This window comes from Eleutherodactylus coqui, chromosome 2 (genome assembly GCF_035609145.1).
Source record: "Eleutherodactylus coqui strain aEleCoq1 chromosome 2, aEleCoq1.hap1, whole genome shotgun sequence".
Classification (NCBI taxonomy): domain Eukaryota; kingdom Metazoa; phylum Chordata; class Amphibia; order Anura; family Eleutherodactylidae; genus Eleutherodactylus; species Eleutherodactylus coqui.
Genome location: NC_089838.1, coordinates 200,797,562 through 200,823,361, shown reverse-complemented (window position 1 = coordinate 200,823,361; position 25,800 = coordinate 200,797,562). Strand labels below are relative to the sequence as shown.

Below are 25,800 nucleotides of genomic sequence, written 5' to 3'. Positions count from 1 at the left end.
ATGTGTTGCAGCCATGGTTTGTGGGTACTATCACATGTAATTTTTTTTTGTGGAAAAGCTGACTTTGTTATTTGTTGATTTACATTGATGGCGCAGCGACTGTCTGCACTTCATTCATGCACCTGTTCCAAGGGCTATAGACTTACTGGAGCCAGGTACCCAGCTTCCCGATTCAGTTGGAGGCTTTTTGCCCAAAGAGCTACCCTGTTTCCCTGAAAATAAGACATACCCTGAAAATAAGACATAGCATGATTTTGCAGAATTTGAGGATGCAAAATGATTTTTCAGGCTTTTTGAGGATGCTTGAAATATAAGCCCTACTCCAAAATTAAGCCCTGCTAACAATTAAAAAAGTCAATTTAAATAGTGTCCAGGCAGCTATACATGTAAAAAGTTAAGTCTTTTTGAACAAAAAATTAATATAAGACTGTCTTATTTTCAGGGAAACACGGTAGGAATCAATCCAAAATGGTTAGCTAAGTAAAATTGCACAACTATGTGTACTTTGTGTATGAGCGCTGAAGTACGCATTTGCTAGATTTTGTTAATAATCATGGCAAGAAGCGAGGTAGGTTCAAAGGGTTCACTTATTCTTGCAACTGTGATTAGACATGTTGAGGGCAAAAAAATTTAAGGACATGATATAGCAAAGAAAACAGCACACTGGACACCGCTTTGGACAAATAGGTGAACAAATATAGCAGATATCCTGTCTTTATTCTTTGAAATATTATATAATTTCATAGCCTCCTTCTGGATTGCTATAGTTGGTGGCAGTGCAATGGATTTCTTTACAATATCTGGTAATGACTAGAGATGAGCGAGCATACTCGTCCGAGCTTGATACTCGTTCGAGTATTAGGGTGTTCGAGATGCTCGTTACTCGAGACGAGTACCACGTGATGTTCGAGTTACTTTCACTTTCTTCCCTGAGAAATTTGCGCGCTTTTCTGGCCAATAGAAAGACAGGGAAGGCATTACAACTTCCCCCTGCAACGTTCAAGCCCTATACCACCCCCCTGCAGTGAGTGGCTGGCGAGATTAGGTGTCACCCGCGTATTGAAATCTGCCCCTCCCGCGGCTCGCCACAGATGCGTTCTGACATAGTTCAGGGAAAGTGCTATCGTGTTGGAGCTGCTATAGGGAGAGTGTTAGGAGTATTTTAGGTTTCAAGAACCCCAACGGTCCTTCTTAAGGCCATAAATCTTCTCTATATGCGCTCAATGGGGTCGGCGGCAGCAGCGCCGACCCCATTGAGAACATATAGAAGACAAATCCTTCTTCTCTGCCACAGCTGTAACAGCTGTGGCAGAGAAGAACGATGTTTGCCCATTGAATTCAATGGAGCCAGCAATACAGCAGGTTCCACTGAAAGCAATGGGCTGCCGGCGATTGCAAGATGAATTATCGGGAAGGGGTTAAATATATAACCCCTTCCCTGCAATTCATCCAGAAATGTGTTACAATAAAAATATATACCAGCGTATAAGGCGACGGGGCGTATAAGACGACCCCCCAACTGTCACCTTATACGCCAGCAATACAGTGGAGCAAAGAATAAAAATCATTACTTCTTCTGACGTTCTGCGGCGCTCCTGCAGACTGTCACTCCCTCCTGGTGTTCTGCGGTGCTCCTGCAGGCTGTTGCTCCCTCCTGGTTCCCGGCAGAGCATTGATTTCTCTACGGAGGGCTTTAAATCCCTGCCTCCAGAAACACACGTGCCTTCAGCCAATCACAGCCAATGACAATGATGTCATTGAATGGCTGTGTTTCTGGAGGCGGGGATTTCAAGCCCTGCGTCCAGAAAGCAATACTCTGCCGTGGACCAGGAGGGAGCAACAAGTCTTTTTCCTTCAAAACTCTGGGGTCAAATAAGACATTTCTTCAAAAAAGGTGAACTCGATTCCCGCTATTAATGCAAAGTTATATTCTCATAAGGTTCCACATGAACAGATAAATTAACATCCCACTGCAATGTATTAGAGTTTGTTCCAAAAGCCAAGCCAGTCAGAACAGCGAACATATAGAAGAACATATACCAATACTCTTTATAAAGTCTTCTGTTTCAATTGCATTTAAAAAAAAAAAAATGTTCAGGGTGAACTTCAGTGTTCTCAAGAGGCCATGAAAGGTCAAGAGGAGAAGCTGCTTAAATCATCTATATGCTACAAACTGCTCCAAAAAGCCAAAATATGGTTGATTGTCGTGGGCAACAATGACCCTTTTCCTCCATCATACAAAAAACACAAGTGGCTTGTTAAATTTACTTTATTTCTTATCTTAGACAGTTACACAAAGAAAGGACAAAAGTTGGAACCAGCAGAACATAATTAAAGCTTCAGAATAAATGAATTTTATATAAATACACCTAGCACAGCTCATGATGCAGGAAAAGTAAACATGGGATGGGAAAGGGAACTGAAAGGCGCAAAACTTTTGACCTTTTAGAACTAGCGAGAAGCATCATACATGGCTTTATGTTTGGGGCAGGTCGTGTAAACGCAAGGGTGTATCTAAAAATGTTACCAAGTTATGTACATCAGGACTAGAAGTTCAGTGTGCATATTTTGCCAAAAAGCTTAAGGTCAGGATATCTTATGGTCTGCGAGATTCTGCTAAACAGTTCTGAACACCTAGAAGTATCACATTCAGATGTGACAGACTTGTTTCACAAGTAGCTGCTTCTGCTCTGCAAAGTACAATGTATAGTGCAATACTTAAGAATGCAGCTTTAAACCTGCAGTGTAAAAACCTGCTACATGTGAATGGGATTTTAAAGCCATGATGTGCATTTTCAAATCCACAGCATATCTTTTAAAGGGGTTGTCCAGTGTTAAACTATTGATAGCCTATCAATAGAAAAGTGGTGGGAGGTCTCAGCAGGGACTCCCGTCGTTCAGCTGTTCTCTGCTCCGGTCTGATTTCTCTGTTCCTATTATTCCATTGCAATACCAAGCCCTTCATACCAATTGGTACTTTGCTTGCAATACCAAGCAGAACCACTGCAATGAGAATTGAGCTTGTTTGCTTCCTGTCAAATCGCGCCAAGTGCACGGGTTTGGTATATAGTGGACTGTGGGGGTCCCAGACAGCAGATCCTTACAGATCTATTTATGACATATCCTAAGGATAGAGCATCAGTAGTTTACAACTGGACAACCCCTTTAAGTCTTGTATTTGTTGAGAATCCTGGCAGAACTCGCTTTGCAAAGGGTGAAATCAGATGAATGTGTATGCTAGGTAGATTTTGCCACTAATGTTTTGTATTTTATCTGAAAGGTAAAAGATCTATGGCAAAAAATATACTATCAATGTTTCTTTGTTGGAAGATTCTCCCATTTCCTTTTGTGTTCCATAAAACACTAACTGCAGCATTGAAAATCTGACTACTAAACGCTATGTTCAGAAGCATGGCCCATGTAATCCATCAGATGTGAGCTTTACTATAAAAAGGTGAACATGCCGTACCACACAGACCGACAGCCTATACAAGCTGCATGCAAATCTTACGTTTGACCTGTTTTTTACCCTGTATTTTTCTGCAGGTACAAGTGATAACTAGTGGGATGGCGATTGTCAGCACACTGGTGGTGAAAAACCTGAGAACATATTTGCTGGCTACAAATTGTCTTTATATGGGATGGTTTTTACATGCACATGCAAGACTGGTGTATAGCTGCTGTTAACAAGTCTATGGAACACGACAATTTTGAAGACACCATGGCTGCAAGGGAAAACAAAATTAAAAAAAAGGATATATATATTACATATAATATATATATAATATATAAAACCGCCACACATTTGAGATCGTTCAAGAAAGGTAGCCACAACAGGGTTCCCTTCAATCCTTCATTCTCTGCCATGTTTGTCAGCGAACACATGCCTTGGTTGGAATGCATTTAGTATAGTCTTATAACATCATAAAACAGTATTCAGTTCACAGGTATTTCATACGCTATACAAACCACAAAACACATTAACGGTCATATTGTACACTTTCCACAGTACACAAAATACATCAGATTAACATTACAGATTATGCTAAACATGTATTCTAGGAGAAGTCAGTTGAGATGGCATATGCTTCGGTACATGCTGCTCTACATATCTGAGGAAAAGCAAACTTTCCAGATACTTAAATGTTACCCGTTCAGCTGAAGGGTGCCTTTACACAGGCGGGATTTGCCCGCAGGACACACTGCAAGCTGGTAAACTCCATATGGCTCAGTGTGGATTTTGATGCGAAGTGGAAAATGGCTTAATTCTGCATGCAATTCCACATCTAAATCCACAATTAGACCTGCAGGTTTTGGCGTGGAATTTGCGATGGCAGATTGAAGTGCAGCTTGTGTGTATAACGCGGATAGTTCTGGCCTGTGTGACGGCCCCCTAACACGACTGCATAAGATTTCCATTACAATTGAACTCTCACATTTAGGGCTCACTCACGTGTGAGCATGGGGGCTGCGTACTATGCACGGATATTTCACATGCGTAATAAGCAGTAGAGTTAAATATGCATGTAACATGCATATTTTAAACTGCTGTAGCCTATAATGCTCATAAAACACACCAAAACAGAATGTGCGTTTTTTTGCACAAGTGTAATGTGTGTGGGAAAAAAAAAAAATCTGAATAGCCCAATGTAAATCAATGGGCTTTTAAGACTATTACACCCATGAAAAATATGCAGGCCCCATACGACCATGTGAGCTCCACGCCTTGGAATTGGATAGTTTTTCAAGGCATTTAATTTCATAGGTTTTATTCACATCATTGTCTCTGTCCAGAGGTCCCGTTAGGGGGTCTGTTTAACCCTTTCCAATCCACTGCCTGACATCCAAAGACATAATTTAAGGCTGTACAGCTCTGATGTTGGAAGACGGCCATCCGGGTTCTGTTACTGTATACTGCCAGCCTCTCTGCTGCCGGAGCCTATCCAATGTGTCACCTCATGCAGTACTGGCTTTAGCCAGCAGATAGCGCCGTTGTATAACAGCAGAAAAAGAGTATACCCCCTAGGAAAACCAAGATACAAATTGGATTGGAAAGGGTTAAATTCCTAAAAATAGATTCCCTGGATGGGACCTCTCTCTGCCATTATAGAAAACTGCTAAAACCAAGGTCCCCGTTTCGACAGAGTCCCATTCATATCTGGGATACTGTGCCAGAAGAATAAGTGCAGTCTACCATGGACTCCATTTCAGCAGTTTTCTGTAAAGGTTCCACCCAGAGGTCCCGTTTTCAGGACTTTAAACAGACGCCTTGAAGGGACTCCTAGACAGAGATAAAAATGAGATGTAAATAGAGCCTTACATTTTTCTGGTGTTTTTCATGTTCTGTAGAAAAGCCTTTGGAGGTGGTAGGGACACTAGAAAAAAAATGCCTTACCCAGAACATGATGGATTTTGAAAACACCCCTGACCTCCCAATACTATAAAAACAAATTGCGTATTTACAGACTTTCAATATTTAAAAAACACATTGGGAAAAAAAAAGAAAGAAATAAAACTGCAGCAAAATGCTGCGTGTGAACCCGGTTTCAAGCACCTTGCACACAAGTCCGGCATGTACAAGCAATTTTGAATAGACAAGCACATGGTTTCAGTAAGTGTGAAGGTTTTCTTTTTCTGTATTTGCTCCTAGGAAACACAGAACATGTGAAGAGTGCCTGAACTCTCCTGACATGACCATTTCAGTATATACTTTCATCCGTCAAACAATTTTGAAGATTTTCTCTGCATTGTGCAGCTCCTATTATTCCTCCTTCATTTGTATGGGGCAGACAGATAGCCGAGCGCAATGCTTAGTAAGTGTCTGCGCAATTGTATAGAATGGAGTCGCTGCTGCGCATGAGCGACCAGTGGCTCTATTCCCTACGAAATAGGATTCTACATCTTCAAATGTAAAATAGGAGTGACATGCGTTCCCCATTCTTGGGATCGGTGGGGATCCAAGTGGTTGGAACCCCACTGATCTATCAGTTTTCATCCATCCAGTGGGTGGATGAAAAGCTGAAAAAAACGACCAGCGACTGGAATACCTCTTTAATGTTAGACCAATTGGAGTTCGTGTTATTTACCCCATGTAAACACACTAGAATCTACGTTAATTAGCGCAAACATTTAAGCTCCTTGCTAGCAAGTTTCCAAGTGCATTGCTATAATTATGTAGATCTACAAAACCTTTAAAGACAGTTAATTTAGGAACTACAGTGTATCAGAACACACTGGCAGGTGAAGCTCCGATTTATTGCTTGATGTTGTCAGCTTAATGACATGGTAATAAATATTTAATGAAGATATTGCTCACAATTCACTAGATGTAAGGAATTGCATTAAGACAAAATACAGAATGTGTATGAAATTATTCTATTAAAAGGTCTTCCTTAAAATTATAGTTCAGCTTTAACTTGTAACATTCATTTAAAACACAATCCAGTAATGAGCAAAGTGACCAGAGAGTATAAAGTGATCTGTGTGCAGGCCCTGCTGCACAACTCCAAAATAATGACTTGCTAAAAAGAAAACTAATCATTGGATGCCTAAAAAGAGTAATCCCACAAGGTATGCCACAATTGTGATAGCTGGTGGGACCACAACCTATCTCCAGAATTGCAGTCCTCAACATGGCTAGCAAGGTACATGAGCTTGGCTGCTTCCATATCTCTTACAAAGTGAATGGGCAGCCACGTCTCCACTCATTCTACACCTGAAGGTGGTGGCCAGCAGCCGCCTCACAAGGCAGATTGGGGGAACCCTTGTGCAAATAGATGCACGTTCCAGAGGTGAGACCAGCAACCATCAGATATTTATGGCAGATACTGTGGATATTTTATCAGCACTGGTGCATACTATAGCACGCTCTTCCCAACCCAATGTAAACTGACAGATTAGTTTTGCCAATCCTTAATTCTAAAGCCAGAAGATAGGATGCAAATAAAGGGAGATAAAGCCGGCATTGTCAGCATTACTGTACTGTATCACTCGCAATACTTCACATTATTAGGAGTGTGAGAAAAGTGTCAGATTGTGTCCTTTTTTACTGCAACCTTCCTATAGCACTCAATCTCTTAATCCCTTTATGAAAGGGCTTGATACCAACAGTCAATGCATAAAAAGAGGGCTGCAAACAGATGCTGCAAATGTAACAATTATTAGCACTGCCTATCTGAGAAAACAGCGAATATGTCAGCATGGCAGTAATTTGGTGTTCCATTCTTTAAACCCACTCACATACCCAGAGAGTGGTGTCCTTAGTGCAAATACAACGCCACGCAGTGAGTAGGTAAACTTTGCAAAGTCGAATTTCCTGCATTTAAGGGAGAAGTAAAAAGGCGAAGAACGGAGGAGAAACTTTACAATGCATCACGTGGGTTTGCTTGGGACCAAAGATGGGATATTGGGAGTAGACTGGCGATGGCTACGTCTGCGTCTCCCAGGTTCAGTATAGCCGCTTCTCGTAACTGGAGGGAAAAAAAACACAAGACAGCACTTTAAATAAGCAAATTTGTTAAAACCGTTTTAACACTTTAGGAACAGGACACCATTCACAAAAAAAGCAAATATTGCTTACTATTTTCATGTAGCTTTTTTTAGCTTTTCCTAGATCATACCTTTAGACCTACTGTATTTAGTAAATCATATATCCCTTATTAGGAGCTCCTGACATATTACCATTGGGGTGAATGCAGACGGCTGGGTCAGATTCCAAATGAGAATTCTCGCAGCGGGATGCGACCCGTGCCCCTGCAATGACCTGCGAATCACCTCCTCCGGTGTCTTCTCTCTGCCAGCTAGCGCACAACCGCACGTGAGCAGAGCCGGCGCGTCAGCGGTGACGTTTCTGTGCAAGCCTCGCACAGAAATAGGACATGCCGCGATTTTGGTATCGCGCAAGTTTCCATGCGGTCAAATCGCGTCTGTCTGCATAGGATTGCATAAACTAATGAAATCCTATGGCAGCGTGTAATGAGGGAAATTCTGCGCAAAATCTCACCGCGGAATTTCCGGCCGTGTGCATTCAGCCATACACTGCTATGCATACATATCCCAGTACATTCATGGCTTCATGATGTGCCCCAACCTCATTATCTGCCCAAGAGGAAGAAAAACCTTGCAGCTTCAACTGGAACACAGATGCCCCCATTCTCTAGATAAGCAGTTTTCATTATGCTTCGGTTACTAAGAGAAAATTCTAATAGGTTGAAAAACTGTTCTAAAAGAGGATTGATAAAGTTAAACAGAACGCATCATCTGAAGAGACCACCATATTTTCATAAACCCTGGAAGACATTAAAAACAGGGCTTCTAGGTCAGTTTTCTGGTGCAGAAGTAACAAAATTGGGCACCAGGACTAGTTGCGCAAAACTTTAGAGACTAAGCCTTCTGCATCAGCCCCACTACTTTCAAGAAGTGGGCAAGGCTTGTTGGGAGGGGACGTAGCCACCCTGGACCAAAAGATGTACAATTTACAACATAAAATTATATGAGAAATGTATGCCTGGTCAAAGAGCTTCTGGGTATGTGCTGAAGGCATGAAGAGGCCTGTGTAAATGCAGGGCTTAATAAATTCCCCATTGGTTTATATATTTATAAAATAAATAAAAATGACGCATACACAACTCGGGAGGTAATCCACTCACAGGATCAGCATCTCTTATGCAAGATGGTTGGCACACAAAGCACACGGAGGATTCAGACCTCAGCCTGCTGTCATCTCGTCACAGAAAAACACTTTACACAAGCAGCACAGAAAGAAAATACATCCTAGCCTAAAACTGATATTCCCAGCGTCCCTCCCTGTCCATCTAAAGATCTACTACAGAGATACCTCAAATACATTTGGCAGCATCCAGAGGCCCGGCAGACTGTGGGCTAAAAACTCATATTCTTCATTTGGGCTGTATGGTTTAGGTGGCTTTACATGAAACTGTTAGAGTAAATCACTCCGTCCAGCAATTGTAAGCAACAGTTCCATGGAAACCCTGCTACCAACAAGCGATTTCTTCACTAGTCATTTTAAGCTCACCTAAAAATAGGCGCTGGCTAATTATTGTCTGGTGTAAACCAATTGTTTGTCTTTTAACGACTTGGCAATAAACTTTGTAGGAAGTTTCTGCAACTGCAAAGACCACTTTATGAAAAAGCACACAAACTCCTCGATGTAGCGACTATTTGTACGATAGTTGTCCTGTATAAACGCACCTTTAATGAGGAGCCTGCTGGGAGCGCTCGATAAGTGGAGAAGCCAGTTCTCTGCCACACAGATTACCTGAACGGCCTTGCTCGTAAAAAACATGCCACCTCAATAGCTGCAATGTTGGGCCAGGCTCAGACAGCCGTAATAGGCTGTGTGCCACGAGCAGCAAGTATGCAATGACATTGCAGTGCTGGGAGTAGATAAGCTGTGACATCACCTATTGTAAATGGTGGATTTTGTGTCGACTACATATATGTCACTTTTCATTTTAATCCTGCCTGTTATGTAATGAGATTGCTTCTGAAAAGGTTTCCTCTACAAAACCGTAAGTGTCTGGCTATTAGGCCTACCGGTCAGTGTGATAAATGCAGGATTTTAGAATAGAACAGAAAAAAAAAATCTTAAAGGGACTCTGTCACCTATTAGCCCTATAAACTAAGCTCAAGGTTGAAAGTTGATGATTCATGGACTCTGGGGGTGTAATTTTTATATTTGCCTTTGTTTCCCAGGTTTGAGCACTGAATGCATTGAGCGGCGCTGCTACGTAGTCTGTTCTAACTTTATATTGGGCAGACTACTTAGCAGTGCTGCTCAATGCATTCAGTGGAGAACAAGCACTTCTACCTTGTGTCCCCCATAGGGGTGTAAGCATGGCCCTCACCCCCCATTGTTCAGATCAGTAGTTTACTATTCTATGTAAAGTCTTGTTTTTTGTATACGTGTATAGCATTCACAAACTACTGCAGAAAGTTCGTCTACATAAAGCTTATTATTAGATACTACAACTTAATTTGGTCTATGAGAATTTGTGTGGCATGAAAAAAAAAGGAAGCCCAAACTTTTCAAACATCATAGATACATTAGTAATTTTATTCGCGGTGTGGTTAAGAAAAACTACCCGAATATTACTATCCCAAAGGATCGGCTTCGCACAAGCATAAGCACAATTGCAACTTTTTTGCACTATGAACAAGGCTTTTTGCTCATATTGGCACATTTTACTGTACTTTATCTGTGCAGAGGGCATGTTTGTGTGCTGCAAACAAGTGCATTATCAATGGCCAATTAGTTCCAGATGTGTTTTTCCAGTGGAATTACACAGGCTTTCACGCATCTACTAGTATATTGCCCACCCCTTTTGACTTATTTGGTGACCTTTGGTGCGCAAATACACAGAAAGATAGAACACACTCTTTACACGGCTGAAAATGCGCGCACAAAATACACACGTTAACCAACCTATTGAAATCATTTTTGGGAAAGCATATTCTACAGCTGTCCTGTTGAATATTTCGTCCCATGTGAAAACACCCTAATAGGACCAAGCTATCTGCAACTGCAGATTCACCTGTATAGGTACCCAAACACCAGTGAGGTCTACCAAACCATACTAAAATATTGTCCGGTGCTCCTATGCAGCAAAGTACAAAGTGTAGCATCTGTTGCTACAAGTTTTTTTTTATGCAAGAAGTCTCAGCCTTAGGGCTTATTTACACGAACGAGATGATCACGCAAGCTGTGAATGCTGTGCCCAAAACTTGCAGGAATATGAAAATCGCATTATGTTCTATCTTTGGGTGTCCCTTACAAGCGCCTCACCCATTGTTTTCAATGGGACCTTGAAAGACATCGCATGGCACTCACATTGCTGTACGATGTGCATGCGAGTGCAATGTCTCCCACTTAAGTCAATGGGAAACCCTTGCACTCCTTACATGGTTGTAAGGATCACAATTTCACAGAAGCGAATTGATTTTTTTAAATCAAAAATACTTTGCATTGCTGCGAAAAATCGTCCGACATGGTGCAATATAGATATACAGAACAGCCTCCGACATCTGATGGCTGTCCTGCATACTCTATTCATTACTTAGTCAATTCTAAGCGTGAAAAACTGAGAAAATCTACGATGCTTGACAGTTTTTTTTGTCAAAGTTCATAAAGCCTAGGGAAATGTTTTGTAGACTGAGGAGAATCTAGCCGACACCTCTGTGTGTCCAAAAACGGAGGAGAATCTAGCCGACACCTCTGTGTGTCCAAAAACGGAGGAGAATCTAGCCGACACCTCTGTGTGTCCAAAAACGGAGGAGAATCTAGCCGACACCTCTGTGTGTCCAAAAACGGAGGAGAATCTAGCCGACACCTCTGTGTGTCCAAAAACGGAGGAGAATCTAGCCGACACCTCTGTGTGTCCAAAAACGGAGGAGAATCTAGCCGACACCTCTGTGTGTCCAAAAACGGAGGAGAATCTAGCCGACACCTCTGTGTGTCCAAAAACGGAGGAGAATCTAGCCGACACCTCTGTGTGTCCAAAAACGGAGGAGAATCTAGCCGACACCTCTGTGTGTCCAAAAACGGAGGAGAATCTAGCCGACACCTCTGTGTGTCCAAAAACGGAGGAGAATCTAGCCGACACCTCTGTGTGTCCAAAAACGGAGGAGAATCTAGCCGACACCTCTGTGTGTCCAAAAACGGAGGAGAATCTAGCCGACACCTCTGTGTGTCCAAAAACGGAGGAGAATCTAGCCGACACCTCTGTGTGTCCAAAAACGGAGGAGAATCTAGCCGACACCTCTGTGTGTCCAAAAACGGAGGAGAATCTAGCCGACACCTCTGTGTGTCCAAAAACGGAGGAGAATCTAGCCGACACCTCTGTGTGTCCAAAAACGGAGGAGAATCTAGCCGACACCTCTGTGTGTCCAAAAACGGAGGAGAATCTAGCCGACACCTCTGTGTGTCCAAAAACGGAGGAGAATCTAGCCGACACCTCTGTGTGTCCAAAAACGGAGGAGAATCTAGCCGACACCTCTGTGTGTCCAAAAACGGAGGAGAATCTAGCCGACACCTCTGTGTGTCCAAAAACGGAGGAGAATCTAGCCGACCTTTGTGTGTCCAAAAACGGAGGAGAATCTAGCCGACCTTTGTGTGTCCAAAAACGGAGGAGAATCTAGCCGACCTTTGTGTGTCTAAAAACTGAGGAGAATCTAGCCGACCTTTGTGTGTCTAAAAACTGAGGAGAATCTAGCCGACCTTTGTGTGTCTAAAAACTGAGGAGAATCTAGCCGACCTTTGTGTGTCTAAAAACTGAGGAGAATCTAGCCGACCTTTGTGTGTCTAAAAACTGAGGAGAATCTAGCCGACCTTTGTGTGTCTAAAAACTGAGGAGAATCTAGCGCCGACCTTTGTGTGTCTAAAAACTGAGGAGAATCTAGCGCCGACCTTTGTGTGTCTAAAAACTGAGGAGAATCTAGCCGACCTTTGTGTATCTAAAAACTGAGGAGAATCTAGCCGACCTTTGTGTGTCTAAAAACTGAGGAGAATCTAGCCGACCTTTGTGTGTCTAAAAACTGAGGAGAATCTAGCCGACCTTTGTGTGTCTAAAAACTGAGGAGAATCTAGCCGACCTTTGTGTGTCTAAAAACTGAGGAGAATCTAGCCGACCTTTGTGTGTCTAAAAACTGAGGAGAATCTACCCGACCGGTGTGTATATACTGAGGAGAATCTACCCGACCGGTGTGTGTATATACTGAGGAGAATCAACCTGATCTCTATGTGCAAATACTGAAAGGCTGTAAAGTACATAAGGAAGCGGTCGTGGACTGCAGGGATGGAGCATGCTTTTAAGGCTAAGAAGGGGCTACAACCTCAAGTCTGGGATAAATTTGAATAAAAAGGGGTGTTACCTTTAAGGGTGAAAAGTGAGGAGATTGGTAGGTGTTGCACATTCTGCAGAGGGACATTGGTACATGCAGCCTGAGGAGAATCTAACGCTCCTCTATGTGTATACATATTTTATTCCTCTGTTCCTCTGAAATAACCACAATTTCTTAAAATTTTCCGTGTGAACAGGTAAACCTGTACCAAAGTAACTCAGGCGAAGCCGAGTATATCAGCTAGTGTACATATATTAACAGGATTAGTACAAATTATCTTCCTGATGTGAAACACTCATTCACTGTTAATCTTAAAAAAATTGCTTATAGCTAATAACATCCTGACTGTTCATTTTGGGGTGTTTTTGCTAAGTAATTTCAAGGAATCCACAACATGCCTTTCCACCCAAAATAAATAAGAGCTGGGGAGTGTGCAGGTGGCAGGGAAATTAGAATAGAAAGGGTTGTTTCTTTGGATAGCCCATTTTGGCTCAGGGAGCTGTGTTAAGGCAATCTTTCCTGATCTTGTAACTGAAGAGGATCTTCCGCCATGAGGAAAGCTGATGGACACTTACCACAGTTTGACGTTTGTGCATCTTGTACACCTCAAACTACTGAATATGTAACTACAAGAATTGTACTTACCTATTCAGACTGCCACCTTTAGGAAACAGTAAGGTTATTTAGGATAAGATAGGTTTGTATCATTGTTAATTTTTAGTACAGACTCATTCTTTCTAAACTTGAAATTTGCAGTGTGCTATGTTAACATAACTCGCCTACACAATTTATATAGTCCGACAGTTATATGTCAGTTTCTCAAAGTGTGCAAAAAGAAAAATGATCCCGCGCTCCTAGGGCAGTCTCAATCCAGGAAAAGGGTAGTGCCAAAAAATGAAATAAACTATTACTTTTTAATATCAATAAAAAGTGCAAAGCGGTTCGGTAAAAAATGACTCTCAAGCACATACACAATAGTCACTCCATTCAGTCTCCTCCTCACTGCAAGGGGAAGCCCGCAGAGAAGAGGCAGCAAACCTGTACATAGCCCTACTCTCCACTGAGAAGTGCATACAAATGTATCCAATATAATAGTTTTGTTGTATGAACTAAACAGCCTGGATTCCAGACTGATAAACTGCAGCCAACTATCAGATCTATACAGCTGCTGCTGCATTTTGCTCATGGTTACAAAATTGCTTCCTCCGAGTTACCTTTAGGCCCAATGTCCACGGCACGCGTGGATTTTCAATTCAGGTATCCACAGCAGATGCACTGCGGATCATCTTAAAACATTTTTTAATGCATCGTGGGTGACCGCAGATTGTGCATTTTCATCTCCCATGGAGAGGAATGGAGCCACATCAGCAATAAAATGAAACATGCTGCAATTTTATATCCACGCGGGACATCCGCAAAACACCTAAAAAAAATCAAGTCCGCAGGGTTTAATTCAGTTGTAGACACCCCATTGTTTCCTATGGGCTGCTAGAACTGCGGATCTCCTGCGTGGGAGATCCATGCAGATTCAATAAATCAAATCTGCATGTGGACATTGGGCTATGAGCATCATAAACTAAGTTATGGGGTTTATAGGGCAAGTCTCAAGGAGTCTGAGGTGGTGTTTTGCATACTTACCCAACTCTATGCTCCCATGCTATCACTAGTGGAAATTTGTGTTCAGTCTGAGCGTGACTCTTCAGTAAGTGTGCGCACAAACTCACTACATGGCTCTACACTTGCCGTTTTCAAGGCGAATTGAAATATGAGGTATATTAGAAAAAACTGATTACTTTACCAACTAAGATTTATTTAGACACAACTGGAAAACCCTAAGTGGTGTTATAAGTGGTACAAAAAGGTACGAGAAGTGACCAAGAATTAACCTTGCGAGAAGCTCACTTAGCAAATAAACCCTCGTATGGCACCATGTTACATTAAGTATGAATATCAAAAGAGTTAATGCCTGTTTACACGTTACAATTATCGCTCAAAAGTTGTTCAAACAACCGAAAATGAGCGATAATTGTTACAAGTAAACGTGGGCATCCTGCACTTTTCGTTTGAACGATGATTTTAGGGTGAACTCAAAATCCATGGTTCAGCTACTGAGAGGTAAAGCAAACACATTTATCTTTCAACAGACTGCATGTCTTTAGCTCCATGGTATATTTACAGTAGCCAAGAGATAACGTAATCTACTGTCAGCCAGGAGGATAATGCAGCTGTGTGCATTTAATTAATCACATGCTGGGCTCTGCAAACAGCCCCAGGAGGCCCTTTTACACGCAAATGATAAAGCATTAATTGCCATTAACACTTTATACAAATAGATTGCTCAATTGTTTGAAAAATCTTTGTTTGTAAAAGCCTTTAAAACAGTAATCCTCAGCATCATGTTACCCTTTGGAAAAGGGAAGCCCAGTAGGCAGTATGTAAGGGTCCTTTTACACACAAGGATGATCGCTCAAAAGAGGACTTGAGCGATCATTTTGCATAAACTACTAATTGGTACTAATGCCAATTAGTAGCTTATTAATGTGTGTGAGCCACCAGGAGCTATAGTCAGAGAACAGCAGGTGGTCTGTTCTCTGAATACATACTCTTTGTTCTACAGCAGGGCTGACAGCTGAGACAATATTATCAGTGCTCCCTGCAGAGAACAGTGTGAAGTCCCTGCTATCAGCTCTTCTGCTGAACAATGGATTTTATCCCGAAGGATGAATAAATCCTTGTTCGGCAGAAAAGTGAAAGATAGGCACATTTACACACATGATTATCGTTCAAAAGATAGCTTTTGAGCAATAATCGGGTGTGTAAAATGGCCTTTATGCTTGCAATTGACCTACTGAAGAACAATGGAGCTAATTCAAAGGAATAATGGCATGTATAACAATAGTATTATATTCCAGTGGAAAAACACAACAGATTGACTAATGGGCCATTTATATGTACCGATTAGCACTCAAAATTCGCTACCTTGTTATTGCTGACTTTCAGTCAGCATAAGAACTAATCGCTGCATCGGGGGCTTCTTGTTACATATATAGAAGATGAAGCGCTGAGTGAGAAGCCCATGATCCAGCGGTGAACTCTGCCTGTCTAAACGCTCTGCACGAGCGCCAACGACCTTAGATGACTGTCGTCCCGTGTAAAAGGAGCATACGTTTATGGTCATTTTTTATCACAGAAAAGGACTAGGTGTTGAAACGATTTGCATTATCTTGTGGGTTTATTAGATATATGATCTTGCAGAATATAAGACAGTTAAATGCTCCACTACTTACATGGCAGAAATGTGTATCTAGATTGGATGCATGTGCAAAAAAAGAGAAAGAAGATTAAAAGCCATCTGGTCACTGAAGTGGTTTTAATCTAGCCCATCCCCAATAACTAAACAGGTAAAATGTCACCTAGAGCATGAAGTAGCCAGAAATGTGTTACGACTACACTTTGTGAAGGAGCTTGAAATTCAAGCCGCCATCGACAGATGCCAAGTAAGCAATCCCCACGTGTAGTAGAGCGCATGGCATTAGTTGGACCCCGTTTCCATATATTAATGCACATACCTGCTGATATATTGTTACTGGTTGACTAGGTTGTGAGCCAATACTTACATGCCATCTTAAACACCGCTTCATGGAGTAAAACAGATTGATGGAGCTACACACATTTTACATAGAATTTCTCATGTATTCCCATAATGATATATTGAGAGTATTTATAAAACGGATCTATGTACATACTTCCCTGCCGAGTCCAGTTACAGGTTCCAGTTACTTTTTATGGTTACTAAACCGCTAAGCAGCCAGGGACTAAAGGGGTTTTCTGGTTCTAAGCAACCACCACCTATCCACTGTATAGGTGATAACTGCAAGACTGGTGGGGGCTGGACTGCTGGGTCCCCCATCAAATCACCAGGACAGGTGTCCCTTGTTCCCGCTTTAGGATATTGGTCAAGTACAGCACTTGTCAGCCCCACAGACTTTAAAGGATCTCAACCCATCTAGTGAATAAATGCTTATAATTCGAATATCCCTTTAAAAGGAATCTGCCAGCATGTTAATGGGAGCCTGCATAATTCAAGTACTAGGGTGGGATTTTAAAATTGTATCATGTCCATAAACATCAAGACTGATAACATTACCTCTCTCGTACACTAAGGCCTCATGCACACAGGCACGCAATGATTCAGTGTGGGAAATCGCACACAGAATTCTCCTGTGCCCACTGCTGGTGACCCTGCGTACCCGTCAGAAGTCATCTTTTGTACTGTGGATGTGCCGCTGGGGCTCCGGGGCACATGCGCAGTACAGATCTCCCCGTGCGGTTGCATAGGTGATGACGTGGATCCATGACACTTCTGCAAGGCTCATTGTAGAAGTGTCACGGAAGGGTGAGCTATTGACTTCAATGGAAGCCGTCTCTGCATATCCGCTCTGAGAATGGAGCATTCTGCAATTTTATTTTGGCACGTAGCGGCTGCAAATAAAATCCGCTGCTGTGCGTGGAGAGAGGAATCTCCACACACACACCAATGGGCACATCGAGCAGCGGATCGCCCGCACCTGTTGACAAGCGCGGAATCCACTGCTCAATTTGCCCCAGATGCGTGAGGCCTAACTGGTTTCTAATTTTTAAAAAACAGACAACCTTTTGAGGTCACAAAATGTAACAACCGCCAACAGCAGCAAGTCAATACAACCCTTTTTTTTCCTAAATCCATAGCAGTAAAAGCTTTAAGTAATCAGATAACATGTTTGCTTACTAAAGCCTGTCTCATTAATAGAGTATGCAAATAAGGAAGATAGAATAATAACTCTGCAGTGCCACCTTGGGGAGAGACGATGCAATCGCACAAGCCTGCCTACAAAACATGTATTGCACACCAGCATAATTTCATTGTGTATTTACGAGCGCAATAGATGCACGCATAATACATCTGTATGGATCAATGAAAAAAAAAAAACCACACTTCTGTATAATAGAGGTGTTAAAAAAAAAAAAAAAGAATGCAGCCTGTTCTATGTTACCACGTATTACATGTGATAGAGCCTTATTGCTCTCTATGGGTACATTACCGTTGTACATACTCAATTACATTGCACATGTGCGGTGTTTCTATGCAATGACGCCAAGCGGGGAAACATCAAAAAACAAATGGAAGACCGCACATGACATACGTAGTAAAAAATCTCTACAAACACGCCGGATCACAGCGGTAAAATACTGTTATACATACGTTTTATCAAACGACCTTTGAGTATACTTTCAGCGTGTATTACGCGGTGAAAGGAGTCAATGGAAGTACATTGCTTTTCACTGACTCACACTAGCGTTTTATTGTGTATAGTATGCACGCAAAAAAGACCGCAGCACGTTTTATTTCACGGTTTACTAAGCGCAATTGAGCTCTATTGTTCTCTAAGGGCTTGCAATTAACGCTGTACATACGCAAATATATTGCGTATGTATGGTGATTATACGTAACGTCACTAAGTGACAAAGTGGAAAGAAAAAACAAGGAAGGGACCCTGCCATGCGCAGTCAAAAATTGTTGCCCTACACAGCGATATGCCTGCTCACACGGCGGTAAAACGTGCAATACACACGCAACAATTTACGCATACACTCATGTGAGCCGGCCCTTAGGGCTCAATCACAGGACTGTTTTCAGGGACAGCCGTATTATTCGTATGGGTAGCGTATGCAACACTGTCCACACACAATACAATAGAAGCAGAATGTCCACACAATAGATGCAACGCTGCTAGGAGAATGGGAAATGTATATAAAAAAAACCCCAAACTAAACACTGCACATGACGTGCAGAAGATACGCTATCATGCGCAGTGCACTCTGCCATATGCAGCGATAGTTGGCTCTACAGGTGGTAAAACGCTGTGTGATCCACGCATTTTACGCATACGGCTGTGTGAAATAAGCTTTTAATCTGTCAGGCTTTTTATTTACTTTAATACATAAAGATTTTATCTATGCACGCTTCAGGATTTAAACAAAATAAAAGACCAAGAAAAGGGAAAAAAAAGAAAGATTACTTACGAATGAAGACCATGGACGCCACCTTCTACTTGGGCTGACATTGTCCTCTTTTCCAGTTTAAGTTCCCCTGAATACATCATGGACCTGCAAAAAGGATCAAACCATGTGTTACTCTACAATTATAATTCACGTGTTCACTATGAAAATAATTTCACTAAAGCAATAGTTTGGGAAAGAAGGTCACTGCAAAGTTTGTCAAGCATATCTTAACTACTTCTATATTTTAAAGAAGCGGTTACTGAAGGCTTGAGAGATCGACCCATTTAAAAACTTCCTGGCTAGAGGGGGCATGGCTTGTCTGTGGTGGGATAAGATGTAGGTTCGCTGAGCTCCTGAACACCCCAGCAATATAATCTTAATAAGGCACTTCTACTCCCCTCACCCGGCAATGAGATGCAAAACAAAGGCTCCTGCTGCCACCTCCACAGCAGAGGGAGATACAGGCTCCATTACACACTTCTTCAGCGCTCATCTGCCACAGTTAAATCCAACTCTCCCTCCAAGATGGCGCCGGGGGCTGCACCATGCTCTCCCACAGATCCCAGAAGGACCTGACTCTTTTCACCAGAGCTCTAGTGTTGGAAGGGGAACCACTAGAGGGCAGGTTATGTGCCAAAGATGGTGAAGGTGTGGAAGGTTTCAGGCCTCTACTTACCTCATCCACCAGAGAAGCAGCGGTATCCCCAGCAGCCACATCTCATTAATGTGGATATACAGCTAATTTTCAAAAATGATAGCTGTTAGATTGAGCCCTTATATCCCAATGCCTATACTAAAAAATAAAGTGGTATTTGTACTGGGATGCAAGGCCAGTGTCAGTACCATAAAGACCATCATTGATCACCTAGGCCCATGAGACTGGAGCCATCTATTGCTTCTAGCTGTTGATGCTGAAAAATCGCTTAAGAGTTCACTCTAGGTTCCTGGAGGTGACCCTTTTTAAATTGGCTTGAGGCTGCGAATGATAGCCAGGACCATGGCCCTTTACCATCAACCCTCAGCACAAGTCACAGTGAATGGCACCTTATAGGCTCGGAGGTGACCCTTTTTAAATTGGCTTGAGGCTGCGAATGATAGCCAGGACCATGGCCCTTTACCATCAACCCTCAGCACAAGTCACAGTGAATGGCACCTTATAGACTCCCTTACTTATTTGAAATGGGACAAGACAGAATGGTCCCCTCTCATACGTAGACGTTTTGATTGTGGAATCCGTAACTTCTACCCTTAGGAAAAACGACTCCATCTTGGAGTGAAAGATAAGAGACACAGAAAATAAGTGGTCTTTTTGCAGACGACTTGCTGATCCATGTACCCTCCCCTAGAATAGGTCTCCCACTCGTTCTTCATGAATTTAATAGATTTGATAGCATTTGTAATTTCAGGGTAAATACCCAAAAGTCTGAGATGCTGAACAGTAAGTTACTGACCCAAGAGGTGAACCATCTTCATAAAGCATTTCCCTTTAAATGGAGAGATACATTAACTATCTGGGGATTCTTATCTCTGCAGACATAAATCAGGCGTTTGAATTAAACTGCTCTACTCTTGAATCGAATCTTACAGCTTGGAGTCTGTTGGCATTGTTTTGGTTTGGTACGGTTATTGCTCTGAAGAGGGATATCTTACCCAAATTATAGGTTTCAGACTGTTCCCTGGGATCTGCCTAGGAATTCTCTTTATAAATTACATGAGCTAGTCACTTTTTTTTAATAAACTGCTTTACACCTAAACTGGATTTTTAGCTAGGCCCAAGACGGCTCTAGGTATAGGGTTGCCCAACTTGGATTTAGATCGCAAGGGATCCATTTGCAACTGTGTTCTTGATCTTTCCATCACAGGACAACCAAATTTTGAGTAGCAACAAAATGCACACTGAACCCAACACCCTTTACAACTGTACCCTCCCTTCAGTCTTAAATCCCACTCAAACAGATGTGTTAGCTTGGCAGCCATTGAAAACACTACTACATTCACTTTCTGACAACCTCTTATCCATGTTCTTCTTCATTTATCCTTTATCTAGGTAAAATCACTGTAGCAGGATAGACTAACTTAGAAAGTGTTTCACTGAAAAACTACATTTCTTCCTAAAATATAACTTATTAATTAACTAAAAAATTAGCCCAAGGCCAAAAAACAAAAAAACACACAAGAACCAACATGGTTAGCGTAAAAGCCTCAAAAAGAATCAGCCATAGGCTAAATAGCCGTCCTCTGCCCCAAAATAATGCCACAGAGGGTATTGGATTGAGGGAAAACCCAAACACGCATTCATCACCAGTCTACCTTTAAGGCTGGAGATGCTGTTTGTTATTTTTGCATCCTTTATGGGGAAGGGGGGGGGGGGGGGGGGGGGGGGAATGGAAAACAGGGGCTCCTGCTGTATTTTAGGCGCTGCAGTATTGAGCCAGTTACCTGCTGCCTGGCGGTGGGTGACTGGTCGGCGGCTGCGGTGGGTCTGGTTGCCATGGAGACACAGCTGGCAGCGACGGGAAAAGAGCCGGCGGCCATCTTGGGGAAACTTTTATAAGTTGCTGAAACGCTGGAACGGTAAGTACGAACCAGCTAGAAATGTCATTTACAGGGGGGCTTAGTAATGTTTACTTAATGGGGGGGACTGGGCAAAAAAAAAAATTCACTGCTTCCTCGAGACATCTCCTTTAAGTGTTAATTTTTTTATGTTGTAAATTATACTGGAAAAGGTCCATCACTGCCTTAAACTTTGTATACCATATATTTGCCGTTGCCTAAAACAGGATAACCCCTCTATTGTGTCGCATGTTGTTGCAAAATGTTTCTGATTCCAAATTCCATATTTCTTGAACCATAAAAACTTTCTGGGTAGAATTTAGGGTGAGGTGTTATAAGGAGGATATCTTATTGAAATGGTTTAAGTTAAAATTGTCCTGTATAGAAAAGCAATTTACAAATACAAAAGGCAGCTACAGTACCTCTATGGAGTAACCAGCACGTCCATGCATCAGAGAGCCCATTCATTACAATTGTAAAACGCTTTATTTTCCAGCAGTGGTGCTACATGAAAATTAATCATTTACCACAAAAATGGTAAAATAAAAGTGTACAAAAGGTTAAAAAAGTACAATCAATTATTACTTACCGTAGAATGGAAAGGCTTTTGGCCCCTATGTCTTGACAGCCATGTTGAATACCAGCAATTAGGTATGGTGCAAATTTATGAATGGACCCCTTGTCCTGAATGGAACCGGACACACCTTGAGCCACTTTCACTTTGTCCCCTTCACTGTTATGAAACAAAATGTAGAGTTTTACAGAATTGGAATTCTTTAGAAAGAGGTTTAATTTATACTTAAACTGGCTTTCTTAACCCCTTCCCTCCATGTAACTTAAGGGTACGTCATGGCAGCGGGGTACTTCCCGCAACTGGACATACCCTTACGTCACGTGGATAGCACAAGATCAGAAGCAATCTCGTGCTATCCAGCAGCGGGAGCCATCTGTCAGTGATAGCCGGCCTCCCACTGCAACAGCCGGGGTGCAACCCCTTCCCTGCCACAATCTATGTAGATCGCTAAACACTAAAAAACTGAGGCAAAAGGCTAATTTTTAGCTTTTCGCCTCCCAAAAAACGCAATAAAAGTGATCAAAAAAGCCATATGTACCCCAAAATGGTACCAATAAAAACTACAACTTGTCTTGCAAAATATAAGCCTTCACAGAGCTCCATACATGGAAAAATAAAAAAAGTTATAGAACTTTGAATGCAGAGATTTTATTTAAAAAAAATTCCAAAAAAAGGGGTTTTTATTGCAGAAAAGTGGAAAAACCTAAAAAAAAATTTTTGGTATAGTTTTAATCGCACTGGCCCGCAGAAAAAATGGATTGTATCATTTATGCTGCATGATTAGGCCGCCTGCAGACGGGCGGAAATTCCGCAGCGGGATTTCCTGCGGAATTACCCGCCCCTGGAAGTTGCCATAGGATTGCGTTAACAAACGCAATCCTATGCAGACAGACGCGATTTGGCAACGCGAAATCTGGCGCGGCAAACAAATCACGGCGTGCTCCATATCTGTGCGGGGCTCGCACGCACAGAAGTCACTCATCGGCCGCCGGCTCCGCTCTGCGCATGCATGGAAATTAAAATCCGCCAAAAATTGTTGCATTTTTAAGCCCAAAATAGGCCATGTTCTTAAGGGGTTAATGGATATTACCTATAACATTTATGCTACCTTATTTGTATCAACCCTAAAACCTGGTTTTTGTTAGAAGTTTAGAGAGACCCCAGGGATTAACTGCCCTTTTAAACCAACCTAAGGTCTCAAGTATATGGAAGCCAACTTTAGAATTAAGGAAAAAAAATAAATAATCAATGTTGGAGAAAGCAAAACTGTTAAGCAGACCTGAAATATCTTTTCTGGCTACTAGTATTTTTTTCCATGGCATCCAGTGAGCCCATTCCTCTGTATTTCTTCAGTCTCACACCGTCCGAAAAGAAATATTCACCAGGTGCCTCTGTTGTTGCAGCCAACAAGGAGCCCATCATCACTGAACAGAGAAGTAAAAGTAAGCAAAACAAATCTAAGGCTACTTACAGAGCGAGAAATTACTTGCACAAGCAAATCATGATAGTTTACTCGTTCAGCTAGTTTATACAGATCATTTTATTCTTTTCTTGCTCGATCATTTACATTCCCTGTACCGGTGAATGTACAACTGAACGATCGCTGTTTACACCTAACAAATGAACAATCGGTTTTATGCCTGCTTAAAATAAACGAGAAGTGAACAAGTTTTCGTTGGCCATGCTGACACTAAATGATTATCGTTTACATTCACACGTTCGACGCTTTTTTGAACGATAGTTTTGTGTGAAAGGGCCCCAAGAGCAGTCATTTTATTCACAAGTAAGGCCCCCTGCACACGGGCGGAAATTCCGCAGCGGGATTTCCTGCGGAAATTTGCGCCGCGGCAAGCCTGCATAGGATTGCGTTAACAAACGCAATCCTATGCAGACGTCCGCGGTTTGGCCACGCAAACCGCAGCATATCCTATTACTGTGCAGAGCTCGCAGAGCCCCGCACAGAAATGTCACTCACCCGCCACTGGCTTCGGTCTGCGCATGCGCTGGCTGCATGGCAGCCGGCACATGAAAGAGCCCGAGCTGCGGGGCACGGGTGAGTACGCACTGGTCCCTGCAGGCGCTCGGGTTGGGTCCTGCGGCGAGAATCCTCGCTGCCGGATCTGAGCCGCCCGTCTGCAGGCGGCCTAAAACTGAAGTCCTATTAACTCTGGAGTTGGGGTCCTTTTGCCTTCTTGTCTATCAGCGCTGTATGATAATGGGCTGATCTACTTGGACTTCTGTCAATACATATTTGACTATAGTACTGTGATAAGACCCGGACTTGATGAAAAGTAACCTCTGCTTCACTTAGACATGTAACATTAGGCTATTTTATTAACGTTCCATAATATAATCTAGTGTAATATTTTGCTTTTAACTCAACAGCCTCACAGGACGTTAGGTGCCCTATGGGTGGTCCTACTTTGCAGTTGACAGCCATCTCTGCACGCACATTCATATGAGGACGGATGTCACTGAATATTAAGGCCTAACAGACTCCTACGCACAGAAATAGCAGTTAAATAATTTTGTTATGAAAAACAAACGCAAAAAAAGATGGAATATAGTTTATTCTGTGATAATTAACCCTAAACTGTAAACAAAAGCAAGCTGTTTATGTGGCCAGTTACGTGTGATTTACCTGTAGACGCTCCAAGAGCTAAAGCTTTTACAACATGTCCGACTGTCTGAATGCCACCATCTGCTATAACTGGAACTCCAAATCTACGGGCATACTCTGCAACTTTGTATACTGCAGTTCCCTGAGGTCTTCCACAGGCCATAACTGTAAATGAAAACATCCCATTTTATCAGCTTCATATGATTTAAAAAAAAAAAAAAAAAAAAAGGGGGGTTTTTACCTATTGCTGCAAAGTCCTGTGCACCAAAATGGTGAAGACTCATTCTTTTAGAAGGCAATAAAATGTATATTTGTTGTAAATGTATGAGGGCTTGTCCACACTGGCGTAGGGCGCAGTTAAACATTTGTTTCTCTGTTAAGTTTGAAGAGCAGAGAAACAAATAAAAACTGGATTACACGTTTCTGTTCTGTTCCCCGGTTCAATTTAAAACTGAAAATATTTCAGTTCCATTTCTGTTTGTCAAACAGAATAGCGCAATCTGCTACACCATTTGTTCAATTTGAAAAACAGCAATGAAACGGAACAGAATTAGACAAATGAAAGAAAACATTTCGGTTTTTAATGAAAACCCATTGAAGTCAATGGAGAACAAAACAGACATTTAATTCAGTTTTTATTAGTTTCTCTGCTCCTTAAATGGAATTGAGAAACCAAAATTCCAAAATGAGCCAAACACTAGTGTGGAACAGCCCAAGCTAAGCACAAGAGGTAATGCTTATTGAATTACACTTACCTTCCTGGGTAATACATATGGATCCACACCCCATCCCTACACGGAGGGCATCAACACCTGCATCAATGAGATTCTTTGCTTGCGCAGCAGTCACCACTGTCGGATAGATTCAAATTTAAGCAAATTTTGGCAGAATGGAGGTAGTTTTCTTTTTTCTTGATACACAAATGCATTCAAACAGTGAGGGGGAAAATGAATATTGCACAATAAACACAGTAACAGGGTTTAAAACACCTACCATTTCCACCAACCACCTGTACTTGATCAGGATATTTCTGTTTGATGTAGTGGATCATATTTATCTGATAGACAGAATTACCCTGTGATGAATCCTGACAGTGGAGAGGAAAAAAAAAGTCCTTAATCATAATTCCATCCATATACAATGAGCTACAAAT

General features: G+C 42.0%; 1 protein-coding gene across 6 annotated transcripts in view; it reads right to left on the bottom strand.

Moving 5' to 3' along the window:
• Nucleotides 1-2,253: 2,253 nt before the first annotated feature.
• IMPDH1 (inosine monophosphate dehydrogenase 1) overlaps nucleotides 2,254-25,800 on the bottom strand; it is a 158,486-nt gene continuing 134,939 nt past the window's right edge. For 5 of the 6 annotated variants that reach the window (XM_066592194.1, XM_066592196.1, XM_066592198.1 and 2 more), the window contains 7 exons: nucleotides 25,641-25,734; nucleotides 25,403-25,498; nucleotides 24,669-24,812; nucleotides 23,307-23,451; nucleotides 22,043-22,186; nucleotides 18,922-19,005; nucleotides 2,254-7,469 (listed from right to left, as the gene is read on the bottom strand). In XM_066592194.1, coding sequence (XP_066448291.1) covers nucleotides 7,448-7,469; nucleotides 18,922-19,005; nucleotides 22,043-22,186; nucleotides 23,307-23,451; nucleotides 24,669-24,812; nucleotides 25,403-25,498; nucleotides 25,641-25,734 — 729 coding nt within the window. In that variant the 3' untranslated portion in view covers nucleotides 2,254-7,447. Of the gene's footprint in view, nucleotides 7,470-18,917; nucleotides 19,006-22,042; nucleotides 22,187-23,306; nucleotides 23,452-24,668; nucleotides 24,813-25,402; nucleotides 25,499-25,640; nucleotides 25,735-25,800 lie in introns of those variants that run through there. The other variant, XM_066592195.1, reaches the window with a different exon arrangement.